Here is a 25774-nt window from a genome sequence, read left to right on the forward strand (position 1 = left end):
CCCCCAACAGTTCATGTTTTCCAGGTCACCTACAAGTTGAACAGGTGTATTCATTACTCACTGACACATTATAAAAGACCCACAGGTGGAGCAAATTATTTCACTTGCAATCCTGTGAGGAGACCTGGAAAACATGAACTGTTGGGGGTACTTCAGGACCAAGGTTGAGAACCACTGCTTTACAGTGCTCTTGATTCTGGTTTAAAATTTCTAATACTTAGGCTCCCATTTATCAAGCCTTGGAGAGTGATAAATAGCACGGTGATAAAGTACCAGCCAATCAGCTCCTAACTGCCATGTTACAGGCCGTGTTTGAAAAATTACAGTTAGGTGCTGATTGGTACTTTATCACCGTGCTACGTATCACTCTCCAAGGCTTGATAAATCTGGGCCATAATATGGTTAGTTTATCTGTATGACTATCTCAAAATTGGAATCCTGGCAAAGCAAGGAGCAGACCGACCTGTAACGAGATGGGTAAATAATATATGGTTCTTTAGTCTAAATGTTAAAGTCAGGATAAGGTGGAGGGGTTCATATCTACTGTAGAATGATGCAATGAAGGAACAAGGTATAAATCCTGGCCCGACCACTTCATTTGGTGACATCCTACAGAGCTTACAAACACTGATGTTGCTGCAGAATGAATATGTCAGGATGTGAATACTATTTTCATCCAAGTGCAAAGGCTAAGGCCAGGTACACATCTAAACGATGGGTAAGCGTGACGTAAGTTGGGGCCCCCGACCTGCACAGATTGCCCATATACATAAAACAATTTAATGAACGACTGAACGATTAAGGATTAGTCGTTGATAAAGGAATGCAGAATAACGGTGATGCTTCTTGGAGCAAATCAGTTAATGCTAATTAAAAGGAGACAGCAAAGAGTGATATAAAATTAATCTGGGGACTGATACAAAATACTACGTACATTGGGGGTAATTCCAAGTTGATCGCAGCAGGAATTTTTTTAGCAGTTGGGCAAAACCATGTGCACTGCAGGGGAGGCAGATATAACATGTGCAGAGAGAGTTATTTGGGTGGGTTATTTTATTTCTGTGCAGGGTAAATACTGGCTGCTTTATTTTTACACTGCAAATTAGATTGCAGATTGAACACACCACATCCAAATCTAACTCTCTCTGCACATGTTAAATCTGCCTCCCCTGCAGTGCACATGGTTTTGCCCAACTGCTAAAAAAATTCCTGCTGCGATCAACTTGGAATTACCCCCATTATGTATCTTTAGTCCTGTCCTCCCTCAAGGGTCCAGATAAGTGGTGCTTTCACGGGTTCTCAATAACCAATAGTACAGGTCACCCCTTTCCCCATTTAATATTCATTTTGACACCTTGGCCCTTTCTCTGCACAGCCCCTGGACATACGAGGAATAATGGCAGAAAGTATCCATCACGTGGTTGCAGTGAAGACAATCTCCTTCACCCTATCTCAAAGCCCATTACCTCCCATCCTATTGGTGGATTTCAAAAAGTTTTGTAACCTATCAACTTTAAGATTAACTTTCAGAAATCAGTGTTTTTATATGTCCATCTGAATGAGTCACTGGTCTCTGGTCTAGAATCCCACTTCTTTATCTTGTCAATATATTTTTTGTGAACTTTGTCCTTGAATTCAGCAGAAACAAAGCAGAAATGCAAGGTGGACACTCCCTACCTGAGCTTGGCACTCTATTATTAAAATAAGTATTTTACCCAAGCTGCTTTGCTTCTTGCAGGCCCTCCCTATGCACACTCCTGTCTTCCTTTACTTTATTATGGGACAGCTCCTTTCACACAGATTATGGACTGGTGAGCAATTAAACCACAGCATACAGATGTGTCCTCCTATATCTTGCCACAACACACCATGCAGCAGGAGATGCCTGGCGTGAGACAGCTGGCAGCTCTGCTAACGTCGGGCATCTTTTTTTTGCCGATAATGCATCTTATTCGCATCGCTATGTGACTAGGACGCACAAGCAGCTTATGCTGATTAAAATTATATGCAGAATGCCTACATTCTGTTTGCGTCTGCATATGAAATGCTTTATTACAGTGATTTCCAGGTAAACACTGTAACGTAGCATTTGGTATACAGATACAGTCACACACAGAATATATGCATGCCACATATCAGTTTAACCAGCATAAGCTGTTTGTGCGCACTATTCACATAGCAATCCGACGGTGCTACGGAGTCACGGCATGGCATGACTAGAAGCGCTATTTAACATGACCGCAGCAAGGATCTAGGAGGACACATCTGTAAAAGAGCTTTCCGGGGATGGACTTGGGCAACACGTTAAGGATATAAGGAACAAATATCACAAGGGGAATACAGGGATTCCTTATGGAATTAATGGAGCGATTGACGGCTGCGAATAGTTACAGCCAGGCGCGACATGCAGCATGCCGCATCGCAGCAAAGATGAGCATGGCTACAACTGTAGGTCAGATACCTTCCATCACCATACTCACATTGCTCACAGACACTAAATATATAAAAATTTACTTTGATGCAGTGATTTGCTCACATCACACAAGTAGTGTGCCGCTAACCTATTAACACAAAGCTCTGGGCACTTATATTGGGATGTATAAATTAACGAACATTAGAGGCGAATTTACCATGCTAGAAAAAAGGGGTTGTAATTGAATAGCTATAGGCGTAAAAGTCCAAGGCTACAATCACTTTTCCTCATGCGGTAATTAGCGCAGCCCTTAGTGGTCTTTTTCTAATTAAGAACTGTGAAAGACTTAACTACAAAGTACAGTACAACTATTTAGGTTATTGGTACAATAAAGCTTAATACTGCATTGTATGCGTGTTTGTTCCTTGTAGACATCAATTCTGCACTACTAAAGGCCCATACACACTGGCTCAAAGCCGCCCAGTGTGTATGCCCCGGCGATGAGCGCTGATGCGTGCCCCCGCTTCATCGCTGGTGGCCGATGTTTATCTGCTGGTATTACCAGTAGATGAACGGCGGGGTGAGCGAGCGGCTTTCCATAGTGTCCTGCTATGGAAAGCAGTTAACCCCCCCAGTGACATCGCTGGGCAGGGGAGAAAAGCGCTGTGTGTATGCTCTGAGCGATTTTTAGCCCAGCGATGTCAGCCATCATCGCTGTGCATACACGCTGGGCAAAAACGCCCAGTGTGTATGCACCTTAAGTCTTAGAAAACATAAAGATTCATACTTACTGTAATTACTGCTCGATGACACATGGAAGAAAACAAGAGAAAGAAAAACACCTGGTTATTAACGTATATTATTTTGATGTGAGAAATAGTTTATTATTCTGAACTGCTTTTATGAAGTAGCAGCAGGGGTTAAAGCAGAGCTGCCTCCCTGCTGCTCAGCGGTAGGTCTTGCTCTCACTGCTGCAATCAACTGGGCTACTTCCTCATTTATGAGCTCTAGGTGGTTGCTGGAGTTCAAGCAGAGAGTCTAATGTGCTAACAGGTTTCTGACCTCAAGAGCTGTAACAGACTTGAGGGGAGATTTATCAAAGATTAGAGAGAGATAAAGTAACACAGAAACATAGACAGCAGATAAGAACCACTTGGCCCATCTAGTCTGTCCCTTTTAGGATGCGGTTAGGGGTTAGAATTGGACTAGAGGTTTGGTTAGGGTATGAGTATTAGGCCCAGAGCTCGGATTAAGGGTAAAGTTTAGAGTGTAGGGTTAATTGTGAGGGTTTATGGTATTAGTGTTAGGGTTTAAGATTAAGAGTGTTAGGGTATTAGTGTTAGGGGTTAGGATCAAGGGTGAGGGTATTAGGTTGAAAGTCAGGGTATGTGGACAACTATAAACTAATCAGCTTCTAGCTGTCACATTTCAAACACCGCCTGTAAAATGACAGCTGATTGGTTAGTACTTTATCTCCCCCTAAGCTATTATAAATCTCTCCCTTGGTTCTTAGGGCCTAATTCAGATCTGATCACAGCAGCAAATGGGCAAAACCATGTGCACTGCAGGGGGGGCAGATATAACGTGCAGAGAGAGTTAAATTTGGGTGGGGTGTGTTGAAACTGAAATCTAAATTGCAGTGTAAAAATAAAGCAGGCAGTATTTACCCTGCACAGAAACAAAATAACCAACCCAAATCTAACTCTCTCTGCACATGTTACATCTGCCCCACCTGCAGTGCACATGGGCCCTCATTCCGAGTTGTTCGCTCGCTAGCTGCTTTTAGCAGCATTGCAAACGCTAGGACGCCGCCCTCTGAGAGTGTATCTTAGCTTAGCAGAATAGCGAACGAAAGAGTAGCAGAATTGCTACTAAATATTTTTTTTGCCGTTTCTGAGTAGCTCCAGACCTACTCCTAGATTGCGATCAGCTCGGTCCGTTTAGTTCCTGGTTTGACGTCACAAACACGCCCTGCGTTCGGCCAGCCACTCCCCCGTTTCTCCAGACACTCCCGCGTTTTTCCCTTACACGCCTGCCTTTTTTAGCACACTCCCGGAAAACGCTCAGTTACTACCCAGAAACGCCCCTTTCCTGTCAATCACTCACCGATCAGCAGTTTGACTGAAAAGCACCGCAGGATCAACAGCAAAACTGCTAAGTTTTAGTTAAATAACTAAGCGCATGTGCGCTGCGTACCATGCGCATGCGCATTTAGCAACAAATTTAGCAACAAATTTAGCGAAAATCTGCAACGAGCGAACAACTCGGAATGACCACCTTGGTTTTGCCCATTTGCTAACAAATTTGCTGCTGTGATCAGATCTGAATTAGGCCCTTAGTAAATTAAATTAACCAGATTCAGTGGTAAAGGGTGAGTAACCATGTAAATGAAACCGAGCTCCCAACATGTCTCTTTAATCACAGCATATTATCTTTTATTTTAAAAGTGCCATAAAGTGCCCGCAGCTCTGAGCATAGTGGGATGACAGGACACATTTACAATAGTAAATAATGAATACAGGATATAGAGTGCTACTATGAGCAAACAACTAGCGTAAATAACAAACACATTCCTGAGAACAGTGAGCATACATAGTCACAGGTAAATGCAAAGAGGGGAGTTTAACCAAGGTTAAATCAGGCGCAAAAAGGGCTGTTGTGCTAATTTTGAGCAGCTGCCACACAAGCAGGACTAGTCAATCCTGCAAATACAGAAACAACAAATAGCAAACAAAATGGCAGCGCTGGAATCAAAAATTAAATGTGATCCATTCTCACATATTGGTGACACCTCAATTACCAACTCAGCAGTGAGGATTCCGCAATCTGGTGAGGACTAAGGACCCCAAAGATCCCATCCATTCAAAGGGACGCCATTCAGAGGACTCCTTCCCTCCAGCGGTAATCATTGTGGTAACTATCACCAACAGGACTGTGCCACCAGTTCTAATGTTCATTCTGATCCATTCATCTGACGTCCACATTAATTAAGGAACGGACATACATCTAGTAGCCCCCTGGTGATCTGAATGTTGATCTTATCATCAATTTTATTATTGCTTCGGCAATGTTGTGCACTTTTAATTATTCATGCTATTAAATAATTTGGTACTTTTCCTTTTCAGTCCATTCATCTCCATTTGTTCCAAGTGATATATATCGTTGTGTTGATTTCACATTTAATTTTTGATTCCAGCGCTGCCATTTTGTTTGCTATTTATAGTCACAGGTAAGGAGTATAATAAATCAGTATGAAAAACCGCGGGATCCCGGCCAACAGTATGCCGCCAGCGGGGCAAGCGCTAGAAAGTCCCTTGCAGGTTCGCTGCGCTCGCCACACTGCGGACACGCATAGAGGGAGAAAAGCCTGTGGTGCCGGGTTTCCAGCGGCGCTATTTCAGAGTCAGTCGGGATTCCAGCGTCGGCATTGTGACGTCCAGGATCCCAACTAGCGGTATTGTAACCGCATCCCTAATAAATGCATGGATGCAATCAGCAGGGGGGAGAAATCACATCACATAGAGAACCAACTCTGCATGTGACATGACAGGAACAAACAAGGACAACAGAGCGGACAGGCATGAGACATAGGGGGCAGTGCACTATGAGAGCAGGAGAGACAACAGAGGCATTGAGCATAGAGCTCCAAGCAGTTAGCAGAGAAGGTAGAGGTTAAACAGTTGGGTTGGAAGTTGGGTGGGTTGAAGCAGGTAAGGGGAGGGAAGATAGGGGAAAGGGGTGCTGGGGAGAAAAGTAGGATAAGGAGGAGGAGTGGAGGACTGGGCAGTGTGGACAAACATGAAGAGCAGTCCGTGTACTACAAGTAATAAATATTATATGGTAAAACACAGCAACAGTATAATGATAAGATGAATAACCCTGAGAAATAAAACGGGAGAAATAAGGTTTGAATATCACGGACTTCTATGGCTGCATCATGCAGTCCCCCAGTCTGGACTGTGTAATATTATGGTGGGTGTTAGTGAGGTCATTGGCAGGCAAGACCTATTTTCCCTCATATTTCTAAACCAGAGCCCAGAGACATGTAGTTACCACACTGGTAAAATGAAAATAAATATAATTTCATGTGATAAATAATTATAATATTGACAATAGCTGAATCTGTGAAAGGTCGCTAAACTTAGGTTTAAATCCAGTTCAAGAGATGTTACACTGAACAATGTTCCTCTTTATATAGAGTAGGTCAGGGGATACCAACATGCAAGGGAATACCTTTAGGGAGACAAAAACAGCATGCGTGTGCCAAGTTTGCATCTTTCTACCCCTCTAGCCTCTCCCAACATTGGTAACGAGATGCCTGTGAAAATGTCCTGAATTATTCATATTAAAGAGCAGCACAAGTGAGAAGCACATGGAGATTAGGTAACAAAGTCACAACTTGAGCAATGAGCCTGCACAGTTACAAGTCAGTCTGCGGGGCTCTAACTACAGGGTATACAGAGCTGCTATGCAAGACCTAGCAGTCACAATACTCACTGGTTCGGCAGTAAGGGTAAGCGTTCCAGGCCTTCTCGTGCATATTCAGTGCTCCCTCGGGCGCCAGCATCCTTACAAATGTTGGTACTTTGCTGTACACAAGACAGACAATGAAAAAGTTTTGTAGACATTGACCTCACAAAAGCCTAAATTGCAAAGGCTGCAGACATAAGGACAGTAAGAGTACACACAGACAGGTAATAAAAGTACGCACAGACAGGTACAATAGATGCAAAACAATGTAACCAAATAAAATAACACCAGATTCTGAAACATACAGAACCCGAAAATAACTTCCACCAAGGGAAATGCTCGAGGGTGGTGTGAGAAACAGGCTTTAAAAAGGTTACGCATACTGGAAAAATATACAGCAAACCACAAACAACTCCATAAGCAATCAATGTACAAATGTTAAAATACGATTGTAATTAAAAAGTACTACATTTCATCAAAATGCTCCAACAATATGGTGAATAATAGTCCAACGTGTACAGCCTCAGTCACATAGCTACATTTTTAGACAACGAATGTGGTTTTTTGTATTCTTATTGGTTAACATTAGCATACACACCCCACACCATTCCAATCCTTTTTCTACTGTATTCAACATTGCTTAACAAGCCTCAAGCTGGCTGTTCACGACCAACTGTTTCTTCTGATCAGACTGCTCAACTAACATGAAGCGATCAACCTTGCATCAGATATGCCTGTTACTCGGGGGCAGATGTATTAAGCCTGGAGAAGGCATAAAGAAGTGATAAACAAGCCATAAGTGCAAGGTGATAATGCACCAGCCAATCAGCTCATATTGGCAATTTACATATTGGAGCTGATTGGCTGGTGCGTTATCACCTTGTACTTATCACCACTTTATCACTTCTTTATGCCTTCTCCAGACTTAATACATCTGCCCCTTTGTCTCTAGAGTTCTATTGTCACAAATCTTTAGTCTCCATACATTCTTTAGATGATTGTGTCTCCTAGGCAAATTTAAGTATTCCCCCCCAACCCCAACCCACCATGGTTTAAACAATCTACTGCCCACTTGGCACCAGGGCTGGCTTACCCAGGTGGGTTGGGCCCAAAAAGATGCATGTGGGTCCCCTTCCTGGGTATATCCAGCCCTAGTGCAAATAGAACAACGGTTCTTCCTGTTCCCAATGCCTGGTGGGTGTGTAAAGAATAGATTTAATTCACTTCTCCTTGACACACTACAGGTACCAGATTGGCCAGGTGACAGAAACAGCCATTGGGGCATGCTAGCACTTGGAGACTCACAAGTGTCACCGGGAAGCATTCACTATCCCTCCAGGGGTGTCGTGGACCCCCGCGGTCGGGATATCGAATGCTTCCCGGTGACACTTGTGAGTCTCCAAGTGCTAAGTCTGGATCCCGGTGCCGGTATGCTGGGCGCCGGGATCCCAACAGCCGGGATATAGTAGTAGACCCGTGTCACCTTGCCCTGGCACCTGTACTGGTGACAGGGCAATATTGGAAAACCAAAACAGTTTGGAACGGACATTATTCAGTGAATGGTCAGCTTAAATCAATGGATAAATATGCTACTTATAAATCATGGATCTGAACAGATTGGGGGCATTTAAAATAGTATATATAGCCGCAATAACGCACTTGTTTTTGTTCAAGAATGCAAAACATGAGAGTTTAATTAACTGGGACATGAAAGGGTGCAGGCTGTGCATAGTTCTAGGTATAGCTAGATAATATAGAGCCGTTTTTGGAACGTGGCCACTACTTTAAGGTGACTTAAGCTTGTTGTAGGTGATTGTTATAGTGATTCTGTAGGTATACATATTACTATACTCAGATATGAAGAAAAAAAAAAGGTAGAATGTCAAGTTAACATTTGAAATGAAGACAGCGCTAATATAATTGTTTGGTCATGCATAGCTAAAGATATAAATGAGGATAAAACAAGCAATATTATGGACGAGGGAATAAGAAATGGAACATTTGAATTAATGCGGTGCTAATCATTTTTAGTCACAGATAGAACATTTGGGAAATGCCTTTAAAAATAATATAGAAACCTAGAATTTGATGGCAGATATGAACTTCTTGGCCCATCTAGTCTGCCCTTTAGTATCTCAATGGATTACTGGGAAATAGATTAGTAATGAGCTCTAATTGATGGAGGGCGAAAAAATGGGCATCTATTTTATCCAGTTGTAAAATGATCCCCAATATATTGAAATTAGATTTTATATTGATTAATAAACTAACACTTTTTTTCTATTCGTACAGAACATTTTATATACAGTGGTGCTAACACTAAACAATAAAGCTTTTACAATAAGGTTCAGTGGTACAAGTGTGTGGCAATTGCCAATTCAGTCATCTGTGCGTCTAGCATTTTATATTATACGTTGTCTCATTTAATAATGCATTTCTTTTACACTCGACATAGCATGCCCTGTGCGCATTGCGCTTTTAGAGAAAATCTAGAAGATATTTTGAAGAATTTCAGCATTTCTAGACATTTGCACTCAGTGGTCACTTTGGGCCTAATTCAGACTAGATCGTAGCCGTGCAAAATTTTGCATGGCTACGATCAGTTACTCAGACATGCGGGGGGACGCCCAGCACAGGGTTAGTCCGCCCCACGGCTCTTGCGTGCTGGCAGGGAGCTTCTCTTCGCTGTCCGGGTCTTAGCAACTGCATGTGACAACATGCAGCCACCGCAACCCGTCCCCCGTACGGTCCGGGCACACCTAAGTTGCCCGGACCGCACCCCTAAAACAGCGGCCAAATGCTGCCGGCCCGCCCCCTGCCGCCCAGCGACCGCCTTTGCCTGTCAATCAGGCAGAGGCATCGCAGGGCTGAGATGGCAGTCGGCTGTCTGGCATGCGCCGGCACACTGCGCGCCGCATGCACAGTTCAGACCTGATCGGCTGCTGTGTGAAAACGCACAGCAGCGATCAGGTCTGAATTAGGCCCTTCTAGTACTGGGCATGACAACTCTTTGCCCCATAACAGCCTGAATTCTTTGTGGCCTGGATTCAACAGGTGCCAAAAACATTCCTTAAAGATTCTGATTTATGCCAACATATGATATGCCGGCGGATGGGATGCCGGTGGTCATAGGACCGACACAGTCATCTCGATGGATAGAATCCCAACAGGGGTCAGGTAAGTATGTATCTCGCAGGCTATTACATAAGTCCCTGTGACTTCTAGTTTGGATGTGTATATATCTGTATCTATCCAAATATACTTGGATTATTCAAGATGGTCGCCACTAGCTGTCTCCAACAATCAAACATGTTTAGCACAAGTTTGTTTGAGGAATGCAGCTTCCTTTAGCAACTACATTTTTTATTTCGTTTTTCTTGATGAAATGAAGAATGCAAATTAATATTTTACCTTTGCAAATGATAAATCTTGTGTGTGTATTGGCCCTTCTCTCCATCCTTCTCATAGGGTTCATTTACAAGGACTTCCACACCTTCACCCCCACCTGTTTCATTCTTACTGGCTTCTGCTACAGAGTAAAGCTGGCCCACTTGGTACTGAAAGAGATAAACAAAAAATGCTTTTGGACCGTTGTAGTGCGTATAAAGTTACCGCTGATCTGAAAGACAAAACTAGTACATCTTAGAGCAAGAAGGGGTCAACAGAGGAAACGGGTGCACAGACATAAATGAGAAATCTTCAGATATCTGAAACATGTATATGGCCCTGTACTGGCATTAAACAGAACACATGGCTCCTAAATCATTTTCTTGGTGCTTTCAACAGTCTGCACAATTTGTTTTTACATTTTTATTACTAATGAGTACAACACAAATGTGATATTTAATGTACATTTCTTTACAAATAGTTTAACATTGATCCCTGACTGATCATCTCACTAGTATAGTCCACATTTCACCCATCGCTGACCCAAAGCTTTCTGTTTTCTCGCCTTTATACACCCCCCTCCCCTGCATTGCTGATCCCTGCTGTACAGGTCACAGGACAAGTTTTAAGAGGATCGGCTGGTCCCGGCAACGCTAGCATCGCCTATTTAATCCTTCCTGTTATTTCTGATCCGTTAATCTCATTTATAAAAAAAAAAAAAATAATTATAAAAGAAGAAATAGATGAGGAGTAACAGAGGATCCCACAAGATCTTCTACTGCACAGACGCTTAGTGACAAATACAATTATGTTTTTTTCTCAGAAATATTCAGCTGTCTGGTATTATTTCACCTATTATATACCCATTAAACTAAAATGTATAGATTTGGGGATTTCTAAGGGATTGGTGAGGATTTGACTCAAATCTCTGAGAAAATCTGAAAAAAATAAATAAATAAACCAACCCTTCTATTTCAGATTCTAACAACACATACACACACCTCTTTATATTCAGCTGCATAGCCCAGTCACTGAACAATAGGATCAACGGAGTGCCAAAATACACATATCTGGCTTTTGTAGGCGTCAGACTGAACATACGGATTGCAATGAGAATCTAGCTGCACACAAGTACCAGTGTTACTCATGGGCTCGACGGCCCATATTGTGTATAACTGCATAAAACCACACAGTTGTGACACAGACAGGCCTGCCGTGTATCATTGTATATTATATTGGCAGCTCTGTTAATGACAGATACTGTAGTACCTGTCACCAATTACAAGTTAATGCCCAAGCCCAGTACTGGTGTATAGTAGAGGCTGGCTAACACCACGCTGTCAAATCACTTAGGTGCATCTTTAGCCATAATCCAAAATATCTCATCCTAAAGGGTATATTTACAAAAGTGCGGGTTTATAAAAGTGGAGATCAGAGACCAATAAGATTCTAGCCAACGTCTTCTAAAAGGTGCTATATAAATGATAAATAAAATATGATTGGTTGCTATGAGCAACCCCTCTGCACTTTAGACCTGCACTTTAGTAAATATACCCTTAAAGTACACCAATATATTTAACCCCTTCGCTGCTGAGGGTTCTCTCACCCCCATGCTGAGGCCATTAAATTAATTTTAGTTTTTTTTTAGTTTTTTTTTTAACTTCCCTGAAAGCAGGCCGGCTCATCACCCTAATGGTACCCATACGCTTGTGCGATGCCCCACGACGCAACATTGCGGGGCATCGCACCGTCAGTTCAGGTGCGATGAAACTGCACCTGAACTGCCAAAGTGATTACCATGCGATAGATCGCATGGTAATCGCGTGATCGGCACGTCACCGCCGAGTGGGAGCAGCCTCTGGCCGCTCGCTGCGGGTGCCCATCGCAGTGCGATATATCGCATGTGGTTTTAAAACCACATGCGATCGCACTGCGATGCGAGAAATATTAAGTGCAGCACATAATATCTTGAGACGTGACATTTGAGCGGCGTGCCCGCACATCGCATCTCAAGGTACCGTATATACTTGGGTATAAGCCGACTTTTTCAGCACTTTTTTTTGGGCTGAAAAAGCCACCTCGGCTTATAGTCGAGTCAGCGTTAGGAGGGACACGGAGAGCACAGCGCGCGGCTCTCCTGTGTCCCTCCTGCATCTCCGGCGGCAGCGGCATGTGTGTGTTAAAGGAAGTGCACGAACCGGCACTTCCTTTAACACACGCCGCTGCCGCCGGAGAGACACAGGAGAGCCGCGCGCTGCGCTCTCCGTGTCCCTCCTTCAGAAGACAGCGCGGGAGCGACGGAGGGTAAGTATCTAGCACTGTGGGGCACATCTGGCACTGTGGGGCACATCTGGCACTGTGGGGCATATCTGGCACTGTGGGGCACATCTGGCACTGTGGGGCACATCTGGCACTGTGGGGCACATCTGGCACTGTGGGGCACATCTGGCACTGTGGGGCACATCTGGCACTATGAGGTCTGTGTACGGGTAGAGCTGCATTTCCCACCCTAGGCTTATACTCGAGTCAATAAGTTTTCCCAGGTTTTTGTGGTAAAATTAGATGCCTCGGCTTATATTCGGGCCAACTTATACTCGAGTATATACAGTACCTAAAATGTGCATACAATACTTCGATTTCTCTCACAGATGAGGTCGAAATTGAAGGATAGCACCTAATATCTCACAAGTGTATGGGCACCAAAAGTTTTAATGTAAGTGAGGATGACGAGTAATACTAGTCATCTGCAGCAAAGGGCTTCATTTACACAACTGAATGGACCAAACTCCGTACAATGTTTGATCATCAGAAAGTTTACTTTATTTATATCTGAGCCCTAATTAACCATTTTCTCATCTGTCCAGATTCTCAACTGAGCAGGATAAATCAAATAAAGCACAAAGTGACACACAAAACGCCAGTAAGGGGTTAGCAAATAGCTAGGTCAACTATTTTGATATGCAAAGAGCTATGTCAGGGCTGAATCTATAATCACCACAGAAAACAATGCTGCCATTGTAGAACTCCGCATAAGCTACATACGTGCTGCATGGTACTTGTGCACATCCTCGAGCCTACATGGATAGGACAAAGACGGGAAGCAAATATCCAAATGATCCTTTTTAAAATAAGATTTTACTTACCGGTAAATCTATTTCTCGTAGTCCGTAGTGGATGCTGGGGACTCCGTAAGGACCATGGGGAATAGACGGGCTCCGCAGGAGACATGGGCACTTTAAGAAAGAATTTGGATTCTGGTGTGCTCTGGCTCCTCCCTCTATGACCCTCCTCCAGACCTCAGTTAGAGAAACTGTGCCCGGAAGAGCTGACAGTACAAGGAATGGATTTTGGTAATCCAGGGCAAAATACATACCAGCCACACCAATCACACCGTATAACTCGTGATAACCTTACCCAGTTAACAGTATGAACAACAATAGAGCATCAGATCAACCTTGATGCAACTATAACATAACCCTTATTTAAGCAATAACTATATACAAGCATTGCAGAATAAGTCCGCACTTGGGACGGGCGCCTAGCGTCTACTACGGACTACGAGAAATAGATTTACCGGTAAGTAAAATCTTATTTTCTCTAACGTCCTAGTGGATGCTGGGGACTCCGTAAGGACCATGGGGATTATACCAAAGCTCCCAAACGGGCGGGAGAGTGCAGATGACTCTGCAGCACCGAATGAGCAAACACAAGGTCCTCCTCAGCCAGGGTATCAAACTTGTAGAACCTTGCAAAGGTGTTTGAACCTGACCAAGTAGCCGCTCGGCAAAGCTGTAATGCTGAGACCCCTCGGGCAGCCGCCCAAGAAGAGCCCACCTTCCTTGTGGAATGGGCCTTAACTGATTTAGGCAGCGGCAATCCAGCCACAGAATGAGCCTGCTGAATCGTGTTACAGATCCAGCGAGCAATAGTCTGCTTTGAAGCAGGCGCCCCAAGCTTGTTGGAAGCATACAGGATAAACAAAGATTCTGTTTTCCTGACCCTAGCTGTTCTGGCTACATAAACCTTCAAAGCCCTGACCACATCCAGTAACTCGGAATCCTCCAAGTCAGTAGTAGCCACAGGCACCACAATGGGTTGGTTTATATGAAAGGATGAAACCACTTTTGGCAGAAATTGTGGGCGGGTCCACAATTCTGCTCTATCCGCATGGAAAACCAGATAAGGGCTTTTATGTGACAAAGCCGCCAATTCTGACACACGCCTAACCGAAGCCAAGGCTAGTAGTATTGACCACCTTCCACGTGAGATATTTCAATTCCACCGTCTTGAGTGGTTCAAACCAGTGTGATTTCAGGAAACTCAACACCACGTTAAGATCCCAAGGTGCCACTGGAGGCACAAAAGGGGGCTGAATATGCAGCACTCCCTTAACAAACGTCTGAACTTCAGGCAGAGAAGCCAGTTCTTTTTGAAAGAAAATGGATAGGGACGAAATCTGGACCTTAATGGAACCCAATTTTAGGCCCAAAGTCACTCCCGACTGTAGGAAGTGAAGGAAACGGCCCAGCTGGAATTCCTCCGTAGGGGCATTCCTGGCCTCACACCAAGCAACATATTTTCGCCATATAAGGTGATAATGTTGAGCCGTCACGTCCTTCCTAGCCTTTATCAGCGTAGGAATGACCTCATCCGGAATGCCTTTTTCTGCTAGGATCCGGCGTTCAACCGCCATGCCGTCAAACGCAGCCGCGGTAAGTCTTGGAACAGACAGGGCCCCTGTTGCAACAAGTCCTGTCTCAGAGGCAGAGGCCACGGGTCCTCTGTGAGCATTTCTTGCAGATCTGGATACCAAGTCCTTCTTGGCCAATCCGGAACAATGAGTATTGTTCTCACTCCTCTTTTTCTTATGATTCTCAGCACCCTTGGTATGAGAGGAAGAGGAGGAAATACATAGACCAACTGGAACACCCACGGCGTCACCAGCGCGTCCACAGCTATTGCCTGAGGGTCTCTTGACCTGGCGCAATACTTCTGTAGCTTTTTGTTGAGGCGGGATGCCATCATGTTCACCTGTGGTAGTTCCCACCAACTCGCAACCTGCGCGAAGACTTCTTGATGAAGTCCCCATTCTCCCGGGTGGAGGTCGTGCCTGCTGATGAAGTCTGCTTCCCAGTTGTCCACACCCGGAATGAACACTGCTGACAATGCGCTTACTTGATTCTCCGCCCTGCGAAGAATTCTGGTGGCTTCTACCATCGCCACCCTGCTCCTTGTGCCGCCTTGGCGGTTTACATGAGCCACTGCGGTGATGTTGTCTGACTGAATCAGAACCGGTTGGTCGCGAAGTAGGGACTCCGCTTGGCGTAGGGCGTTGTATATGGCCAGTAGTTCCAGGGTGTTGATGTGGAGGCAAGTCTCCTGACTTGACCACAGACCTTGGAAATTTCTTCCCTGTGTGACTGCCCCCCACCCTCGGAGGCTTGCATCCGTGGTCACCAGGACCCAGTCCTGAATGCCGAATCTGCGGCCCTCGAGGAGGTGAGCACTCTGCAGCCACCACAGGAGAGACACCCTGGCCCTGGGGGATAGGGTGATTAACCGATGCATTTGAAGATGTGATTCGGACCATTTGTCCAGTAGATCCCATTGAAAGGTCCTCGCATGGAACCTGCCGAAGGGAATGGCCTCGTATGATGCCACCATCTTTCCCAGGACTCACGTGCAGTGATGCACCGACACCTGTTTTGGTTTCAATAGGTTTCTGACCAGTGTCATGAGTTCTTGAGCCTTCTCCTTCGGGAGATAAACCCTCTTCTGGTCTGTGTCCAGAATCATGCCCAGGAAAGGCAGATGAGTCATAGGAACCAACTGCGACTTTGGAATATTTAGAATCCAGCAGTGTTGTCGTAACACTTCCAGAGAGCGTGCTACGCTGATCAGCAACTGCTCTCTGGACCTAGCCTTTATGAGGAGATCGTCCAAGTATGGGATAATTGTGACCCCTTGCTTTCGCAGGAGTACCATAATTTCCGCCATTTCCTTGGTAAATATTCTCGGTGCCGTGGAGAGACCAAACGGCAACGTCTGAAATTGGTACTGACAATCCTGTACCACAAATCTGAGGTACGCCTGATGAGGTGGATAAATGGGGACATGAAGGTATGCATCCTTTATGTCCAGAGACACCATAAAATCCCCCCCTTCCAGGCTTGCGATGACCGCTCTGAGCGATTCCATCTTGAACTTGAACCTTTTCAGGTATATGTTCAGGGATTTTAAATTCAATATGGGTCTGACCGAACCGTCCGGCTTCGGTACCACAAACATGGTCGAATAATAACCCTTTCCTTGTTGAAGGAGGGGAACCTTCAACAACCACCTGTTGAAGATACAATTTGTGATTTGCAGCTAACACTATTTCCCTCTCTAAGGGGGAAGCTGGCAGGGCCGATTTTAGGTATCGGTGAGGGGGCATCTCTTCGAATTTCAGCTTGTATCCCTGAGACACAATATCTATTGCCCAGGGATCCACCTGGGAGTGAACCTACTTGTGGCTGAAATTTCGGAGACGTGCCCCCACCGGGCCTAGCTCCGCCTGTGGAGCCCCAGCGTCATGCGGTGGATTTAGTGGAAGCCGGGGAGGTCTTCTGTTCCTGGCTGTGTTGTGCAGATTCTTTCCTCTGCCCCTGCCCCTGGCAAGAAAGGACGCACCTCGGACTTTCCTGCCTTTTTGTGATCGAAAGGACTGCATTTGGTAATACGGTGCTTTCTTAGGTTGTGAGGAAACATATGGCAAAAAATTTGACTTTCCAGCAGTAGCTGTGGAGACCAGGTCCGAGAGACCCTCCCCAAACAATTCCTCACCCTTGTAAGGTAAAACCTCCATGTGCCTTTTTGAGTCGGCATCACCTGTCCATTGCCGAGTCCACAGGACCCTTCTGGCAGAAATCGACATTGCATTTATTCTAGAGGCTAGTAGGCTAATATCTCTTTGAGCATCTCTCATATATAGGACAGCGTCTTTTATATGCCCCAGGTTCATTAATATAGTATCCTTGTCTAAGGTATCAAGTTCCTCAGATAAGGTATCCGTCCATGCTGCTACAGCACTACACACCCAGGCAGACGCAATTGCCGGCCTTAGTAAGGTACCTGAATGTGTATAAATGGACTTCAGGGTACCCTCTTGCTTTCTATCCGCAGCATCTTTTAGGGTGGCCGTATCCTGTGACGGCAGGGCTACCCTCTTGGATAAGCGTGTTAAAGCTTTGTCCACCCTAGGGGAGGATTCCCAGCAAAACCTGTCCGTTGGCGGGAAAGAATACGCCATAAGCATCCGTTTGGAAATCTGCAGTTTTTTATCTGGAGATTCCCAAGCCTTTTCACATAACTCATTTAGCTCGTGTGAAGGGGGGGAAGGTCACCACCTGCCTTTTTTCCCCCATACATATGAACCCTCTTGTCAGGGACTGGGGTTTCCTCTGTGATGTGCAACACATCTTTCATTGCTATAATCATATAACGGATGGATTTAGCCAATTTAGGCTGTAACTTTGCATCATCGTAATCGACACTGGAGTCAGAATCCATGTCGGTATCTGTGTCAACAATTTGGGATAGTGGGCGCTTCTGAGACCCTGACGGCCTCTGCGACATAGGATCAGGCATGGGCTGAGACCCTGACTGTCCTAAGGTTTCAGCTTTATCCAACCTTTTATGCAAGGAATTAACATTATCATTTAAAACCTTCCACATATCCATCCAATCAGGTGTCGGCGCCGTCGGCGGAGACACCACATTCATTTGCTCCCGCTCTGTTTACACATAGCCTTCCTCGTCAAACATGTCGACACAAGCGTACCGACACACCACACACACAGGGAATGCTCTTTTTGAAGACAGTTCCCCCACAAGGCCCTTTGGAGAGACAGAGAGAGAGTATGCCAGCACACACCCCAGCGCTATATAACCCAGGAATAACACAGTAACTTAATGTTAACCCAGTAGCCGCTGTTATATTGCTTTTTTGCGCCAAATTATGTGCCCCCCCTCCCTCTCTTTTTACCCTCTTCTACCGTGTATCTGCAGGGGAGAGCCTGGGGAGCTTCCTCTCAGCGGAGCTGTAGAGAAAAAAAATGGCGCTGGTGAGTGCTGAGGAAGAAGCCCCGCCCCCTCAGCGGCGGGCTTCTGTCCCGCTTTAATGTACAATTCTTGGCGGGGGCTCATGCATATATACAGTGCCCAACTGTATATATGCAAACTTTTGCCAAAGAGGTCTCTAATTGCTGCCCAGGGCGCCCCCCCCTGCGCCCTGCACCCTTACAGTAACCGGAGTATGTGGGTGTAGTGTGGGAGCAATGGCGCACAGCTGCAGTGCTGTGCGCTACCTCAGTGAAGACTGGAGTCTTCTGCCGCCGATTTCGAAGTCTTCTTGCTTCTTTCACCCGGCTTCTGTCTTCCGGCTCTGCGAGGGGGACGGCGGCGCGGCTCCGGGATCGGACGACGAGGGTGAGATCCTGTGTACGATCCCTCTGGAGCTAATGGTGTCCAGTAGCCTAAGAAGCAGGACCTATCTGCAGAGAGTAGGGCTGCTTCTCTCCCCTCAGTCCCACGATGCAGGGAGTCTGTTGCCAGCAGAGCTCCCTGAAAATAAAAAAACCTAACAAAATACTTTCTTACAGCAAGCTCAGGAGAGCTCACTGAACAGCACCCAGCTCGTCCGGGCACAGATTCAAACTGAGGTCTGGAGGAGGGTCATAGAGGGAGGAGCCAGAGCACACCAGAATCCAAATTCTTTCTTAAAGTGCCCATGTCTCCTGCGGAGCCCGTCTATTCCCCATGGTCCTTACGGAGTCCCCAGCATCCACTAGGACGTTAAAGAAATTATGTAAAACTGTATGGCCTGAGCATATGTATTACCGTAGGGGTGATTACTTTATACACATTCCTTAGGGAAATATGAGAATGGGTTTCCTTCTTATCACTATCTAGCAAGTATCCTGCAAATTCACCTGATAAACAAAATGAATCAGCCATGTTTCCCACAAGCTGTCATTTACATAGGAATGTTTAACAGTTTATTTTAGGAGTAAGCAATCATTTGTTTGGCTTAGCTTGCTTGTTATTTCTTATCCGGAGTTGACTCTGTGTCCTTTACCTTAATGGATGTCAGGGAATGTGGAGGTTTCAAACTTGCTGGATTTGTGGTCAGAACAGTTCTGCAGTCCAATGTAATGATCACGATTTATTATCTTAGACACATACTCCAGTCAGAGCCATGTTGTCAGTCTAATTGAAAACCTGAGCAATGATCTAAGAGTCCTGTGCGGAAATCCTCTCACAGTTTCATGTACCGTCTATTTTTATTTTTTTTAGAAATTATTTATTTTCAAAAATATTTTTTTAACAATATACAAAATATAATAGGTAAGAAAAAGCAGGCAATTATTAACAACTCTACAACAATATAGCCTTATCAGAATCGTCAATATAGCCTTATCAGAATCGTCAATACAGCCTTATCAGAATCGTCAATCGACAAATGTATATTGAACACAGAAGAGAAAAAGAAAATAAGCGAGCAGGAAAAGAATAAACAGAAGAGAAGGAGGAAGGATGTATACAATGCAGTATTATGTAATATAATACTTAGGGCCGGGGTTAAAAGTGACTTATTTGTTAGGTAGGTCTTGTAGTAAATCCAGCTAAACCAGACCACCACCATGATAACAGTGTATTTTTTGGATGTGGAGAGGAAGATACAGGTAATGGCCAAGTAGAAGGCAAGACGCTGGCACCTACCCCAGGTCTACAGAGGAGTTTGAGTGCGCTAGTATACTGAGACCACTGCTCCCTAGTTGCACTACTGAAATGCTTGAGTAGCATTTTTTTTGTAGCTGGAAACAGAGATATCGAACAATACCCAAAACTCAGTGCCTGAGTCGAACAATACCCAAAACTCAGTGCCTGAGGGAACAGAGTAACCCAAATTTTCTGGCTGTGAATTTCAGCTAAAATGGCAGTATGAGAAGGCAGCCCCACCATATGTGAATCATCTTTAGGACATCTCAGGCAGAGAGGGCATATAGTTGGGAAGATTATATGCAGGGTAGTTGGGCAACATGGAATCCCCAGGTAGTCACCTGGTATTGGATCTCCAGATCTTCCACGCTAGAGGAGCATAAATTAATGACTTGGTAAACTTTCTCCCAGTTAACCTGTACACCTCTAGGCATGAGATCACAATTCAGCATAAGGAGGGGGGCAATGTGGGCCTAGGGAACAAACTGCTCAGCAGAGTTTTATACATACACAAAATCATATAATTAAGAGTAATTTGGTAAGAGCACATGGATTCAAATGGTGTCAGTTCCCTAGTGAGCATAGGAAGACCACCTAGGGAAGAGGCAAAAGTACCTTGAACTTTTTTTGCAAGAAGCGAGATAGTCCTGAAGTTGACAGAGACTTATTCAAAAGGGATCAGTACGAAATCCCGCTGGACGGGATCCCGGCGGTCGAAATACAGACACCGGAATCCCAACCAGCACAATCCCGACAGGGGTGGGGAGCGGAACGCACACTAATTTATTCTCCCTCTATGGGTGTCGTGGACACCCACGGAGGGAGAATATGTCGGGATTGTGCCGGTCGGGTTTCCGGTGTCGGTATTTCAACCGCCGGGATTCCGTTCGGCGGGATCTTGACAGCATCGCATTCAAAAAGACTCACAGCTATAAGAATAGCAAAAGGTGCTACCACAAAGTATTACATTAAGGGTCTGCACACTTATACAACCAGGCCTTATAGGGATTATTTAGCCTTCTTTTTTTCCCTAAAGGTTTATTTTTATTTTTACACTTGCATTTTGTTGGTTTCAAGAGGACACTAAAATGTGGAAGGTCAGATCTGCAATTTCAGTAAGGGTGTGTAGAATTTATGTCCACAATATGCATTTAAACAAGTACAAATTCCCAGCTAAAAAAAAATAACCCAAGTATTTCAGGAAATTCATCCTTGTAAATCAAAAAGGAAAATACAGGTATAATGTTTGGAAAAGAACCAATAAAAACATTAGCGTATTTTTTAATCTTAAACAGATACCAGATATGAACTATTACCAGCCCTAGAAAAATGAGTCATGCTTACTCCATTAAATAAGGTGTAATAAGGAAAAGCATGCTTCACTCCAGCAGGAACCTGAATTCTGCTCAATCTACAGATCTGTTCTGAAACTGTACTTGCAGGACTGGAATAAGCAGTTATGGCTGTTCTGTAGATCTTCACAAACACTAATGTAATTCTATAGCAGCCTTGTCTCTGCTCTTTCATTTTGTTTTCAAGCACGATAAGCACATAATAGAAACAAAACCAACTTACACAATTCACACAAGTTGCAGAAAGAAAAAAGGAACAGAACTTAGCCAGGTCACGGAGCGTCTGTGTACTGCGTGGTCACTCTCAGACCACACTGTGCTCTGGTAGGCAGGGCACTGCACACATACCCTGCATTTACCGGATGACCTGACTGTTGTCCATACCGGGCCAAGTCAGGTGACCACTTGATGAATCAGATCTGATCATTTTGGTCCTCATATGTGATGTGTGGCCAATTTGGTCAGAAACCCCAAAATTGCTTTATGAAATTGCTGCATGCGGCCAGTTTTAACTTGTAATTTTAAGGAAAGAGCAGGAGTACTAATCTATTATCAACCCCCCGAGTTTGACACTTGTTGCTATGGAAAAGGAGTAAAGACAAGCAATGAACACACACTAAAAAAAAATCTTGGCATTTAAAAACAGAGGAAGACACATTTATATCTCCTTTTGTGAAATAAAACAGGTGTAAGCGGCCAAGCTTAGACACAAGCCAGACAGAATAAACAAAGGTACAATGGGCCCAATTCAGACATGATCGCAGCAGCAAACTTTTTCTCTAATGGGCAAAACCAATGGGCCATTTCAGACCTGACTGATAGGCTGCGTTTTCTCACAGACTGCGATCAGATCTGAACTGCGCATGTGTATGCACCGTAATGCGCAGGCGCGACGGACCGCAGCAATGGGGATGGCCGGTCAGCGACGGGATGGTACGAAAATTCCAAACGCACCGGCGATCGCGAGGAGATTGACAAGAAGAGGACGTTTGTGGATGGCAACTGACCGTTTTCAAGGAGTGTCTGGAAAAACACAGGCATGTCAAAGCGTTGGAAGGGAGGGTGTCCAACGTCAAATATGGTCTCGGACAGGCTGAAGTGATCGCAGCGGCTGAGTAAGTCCTGGGCTGCGCAGAGACTGCACAAAATCAGTTTGTGCAACTCTGCTACACATGCGATCGCACACTTGACAGCTAAAATACACTCCCCCAGTAGGCGGCAACTGTTCGATCGCAGGGCTGCAAAAAAATCGCTGCCCAGTGATCAGGTCTGAATTACCCCCCATGTGCACTGCAGGTGGGAAGATATAACATGCAGAGAGAGTTAGATTTGGGTGGGGGGTGTTCAAACTGAAATCTAAATTGCAGTGTAGAAATAAAGCAGCCAGTATTTACCCTGCACAGAAACAAAATAACTCACCCAAATCTAACTCTCTCTGCACATATTATATCTGCCCCACCTGCACGGCACATGGTTTTGCCCATTAGAGAAAGATTTTGCTGCTGTGATCAGGTCTGACCCAATGTCAGAGCAGTATGTGTTCATAATACTAGGTAATCCTGCCATTTTGTGGGCTAAACCAGTGCTACTGCTTAATGCCTCCATTACAATCAGTTCCTAGAGGCTTGGTCACATGGCTCTTCACCAATATTGGGCAGGTCCAAAGAGTACAATTCAGAGAACACATACTTCTATTACATTCACTTTTACAGATCGGTATCCCCATTCCCCTGCTACAGGTAAGGCCACTGCATATTGACATTTAGTGACATTAATCAGAAATGTAAACATGGATACAAATGATGCAATTAGCAATGCCTACTCAAGCAAACTTCAGACACCCACAAATGGCAAAGAACAAAGTAAAAAAATCCTACGCCTCTAATGATGAGAAACATTAGATAAACCAAGAGTGTATGAACATATCATAAATTCCTTGGGGGAGGAGGGATGTGGTGCCAAGAATCAATGTAAAAAGTTACCCACAAATGTACCACCGTCCCCATAAAGGCTCCAAATGCGGGAAGACGGAGGAGAGAAGGGACCACGAGAAAGTCTTGGAAAAGGGGTGGGGGGACAGCACAATATACTTCATATAAGGGTTGGGTATGGGTGACCATTTGGGAACCCGCCAGTCACCACACAGACACCGGTATCCCGAGGTGTAGATTGCTGATGGGGGGAGGACGAGCGCAACAAAGCCTCTTGCGGGCTCAGTGGCTCGCTACAGGTTCTATTCCCACTCTATCAGTGTCGTGGACACCCACAAGTGGGATAGTCCCTGTTAGTCGGCATGTCGACTGTCGGTCTTTCAACTGCTCGGCATCGGTATAGTGACCAGCGGACACAACAACGTCCCATACAAATATACAGTTAAATGTAGATTAGATGTTACGTATATAACATAATGGGCCAGATGTAATGACGCCCGAGTTCGGCGGCCATGTGGGATGCTGGCCGAACTGGGACTTTTTTTTTAAGGGGCAATCACTTACGAAGCATGGTTTTGCCTTGTAAGTCATTGTCCCTTTAAAAAAAAGTCTGAGTTTGCCCGGCATCCCACACGACCACAGAACTTGGGCGTCATTACATCCGTCCCAATAATACAGAATGCACTTATGTGCCACATGGTTCATCTGTTTATGTATACTACGGTTTGTACCCATGTTGGAAGAGTGGGCGCGCTTTTTGTTTATGCAATACATAAAATGTACTTACAACTATTGCATAGCGGAAGGTTAGGCCTTCACATAGCAGCCATTTTGGCTTTCACAGGGACCACTGTCCTAAGCAGCCAGGGTGTTTAGTAGACGTCTACAGCCAGAAACCTTAACACAACAGAATATGTCCTTACTGTTACTGGAGACATTTTGTTTTATTTCTTCTTTAAATGATTGTTTTGTGCAAATTAATTTCTTGACCACGGACCTACACTAACCCCTCATGTCATGGCCTAGACTGAAAAATATGGACATTTTCAGGTACAAGACCCAGATGTAATAGCCATGGGAAGTGCTGATATTTCAGCAATCTAGACATAAGATTTAGATCTTGAGGCTTAATCGCTGAAATTTCGCCACTTGCCGCAACTGGAAGGATAATACATTTGGCCACATACCTTTAAAACCTTAGATGTTCACTGAAAAATAAGGACAGCTGGCAACTACACAATACACTGAGGCACCTCTAGGCTTCAATGTACTCTCACACTGTAATACTTTGATTGATCAGGTAACTTTTGGCAGAGAGATTGCTTCTAAATGACACAGGCGAGAGACAAAGATAGAGAAGGCTTTTAAAGGACTGTACTTCACAAAGAAAGTTGGCAACTGTCACTGAAGCCTTACAAAGAGAAACTGAAGGACAATTACAAAACGTCCTTTAATTACTTTTCTTAATACACAGTCAATGAAGAAATCCTGGTTTGCAGACAGAATTGTAACTTGTGTTCTGAAACAAAACAGATCAGAGCAGCACAGCTTGTAAGGATGCAGGTTAGAACTAAACAGGGCACAATGGCACGGGTAATCTGCTGGAAGACATTATTTCACAAGCATCTATTATGGGTGTATATTGCTTACATGAAACAGCAATTTTATAGGCTGAACCTAATATACAGCACAATGTAGTTTAGTAACTTTTAGTCACGACTGTCAAAAGCTAGATTAATTAATAGCCCTGTGATTATCTATGACAAGCTGGCTGCTTTTTATACCTCAATATATAAATATATGAAACACAAAGCGATGCTTTATAATATATAAAGGAGAAGACTGAACAGGTACAGCACGAGTGTGTAGGTAGAAACCATATGTATATAGTATTGTACAAATTCAACATACAGTACGTGTTGGGGCAGTTCCCTTTCCTGAGGGTGGTGGAAGCAATCAGTAGGCATGACAATGTTTGTGCTGCCTACACACAGGGATGGCTGCCATTGTAGTTGCTTAACCAATGTATATGAAAATACTACCTACTCCTTCACCAGGAACCAATGACACCACTATAACATGAGGCAATGCACTCCTTCTACGTCAGTCACAACTGTATAATTAATGGCTAAACTGCATACTCAAGAATAACAGCCCACAGAATGACTGTACAAGTGATGGGTACACTGTGAGCAACCACTATTTCCAGCAGTGGTTTCCCCGGATACTACCTGGTCTTTGCTTACAGAAATAGTGCGGGAACACAAAATGATTACTTATACGTAGTAAAGCATTTTTATTACTTTTGCTTTATTTGTGTGGGTCAGTTTACATGTTTGGGTTTTTTTTTGTGACTAGAGATTTTGATTAATTGCATGGTGCACTACAGGTCTCTAATCCAGAGGTCCTCAAACGCAGTCTTCAAATTGACTGAGGTGCTAATTAAGTTCCATATAGCC

At 44.5% G+C, this 25774-nt stretch overlaps 1 protein-coding gene across 1 annotated transcript in view; it reads right to left on the reverse strand.

Moving 5' to 3' along the window:
• PITPNA (phosphatidylinositol transfer protein alpha) overlaps nucleotides 1–25774 on the reverse strand; it is a 102150-nt gene that overhangs the window by 61539 nt on the left and 14837 nt on the right. Inside the window, exons 3-5 of the mRNA XM_063956087.1 lie at nucleotides 10295–10440; nucleotides 6911–7002; nucleotides 3205–3212 (exon numbers count right to left, since the gene is read on the reverse strand). Of these exons, the coding sequence (XP_063812157.1) occupies nucleotides 3205–3212; nucleotides 6911–7002; nucleotides 10295–10440 (246 nt within the window). The remainder of the gene's footprint in view (nucleotides 1–3204; nucleotides 3213–6910; nucleotides 7003–10294; nucleotides 10441–25774) is intronic.

Source organism: Pseudophryne corroboree, chromosome 2 (genome assembly GCF_028390025.1).
Source record: "Pseudophryne corroboree isolate aPseCor3 chromosome 2, aPseCor3.hap2, whole genome shotgun sequence".
Classification (NCBI taxonomy): domain Eukaryota; kingdom Metazoa; phylum Chordata; class Amphibia; order Anura; family Myobatrachidae; genus Pseudophryne; species Pseudophryne corroboree.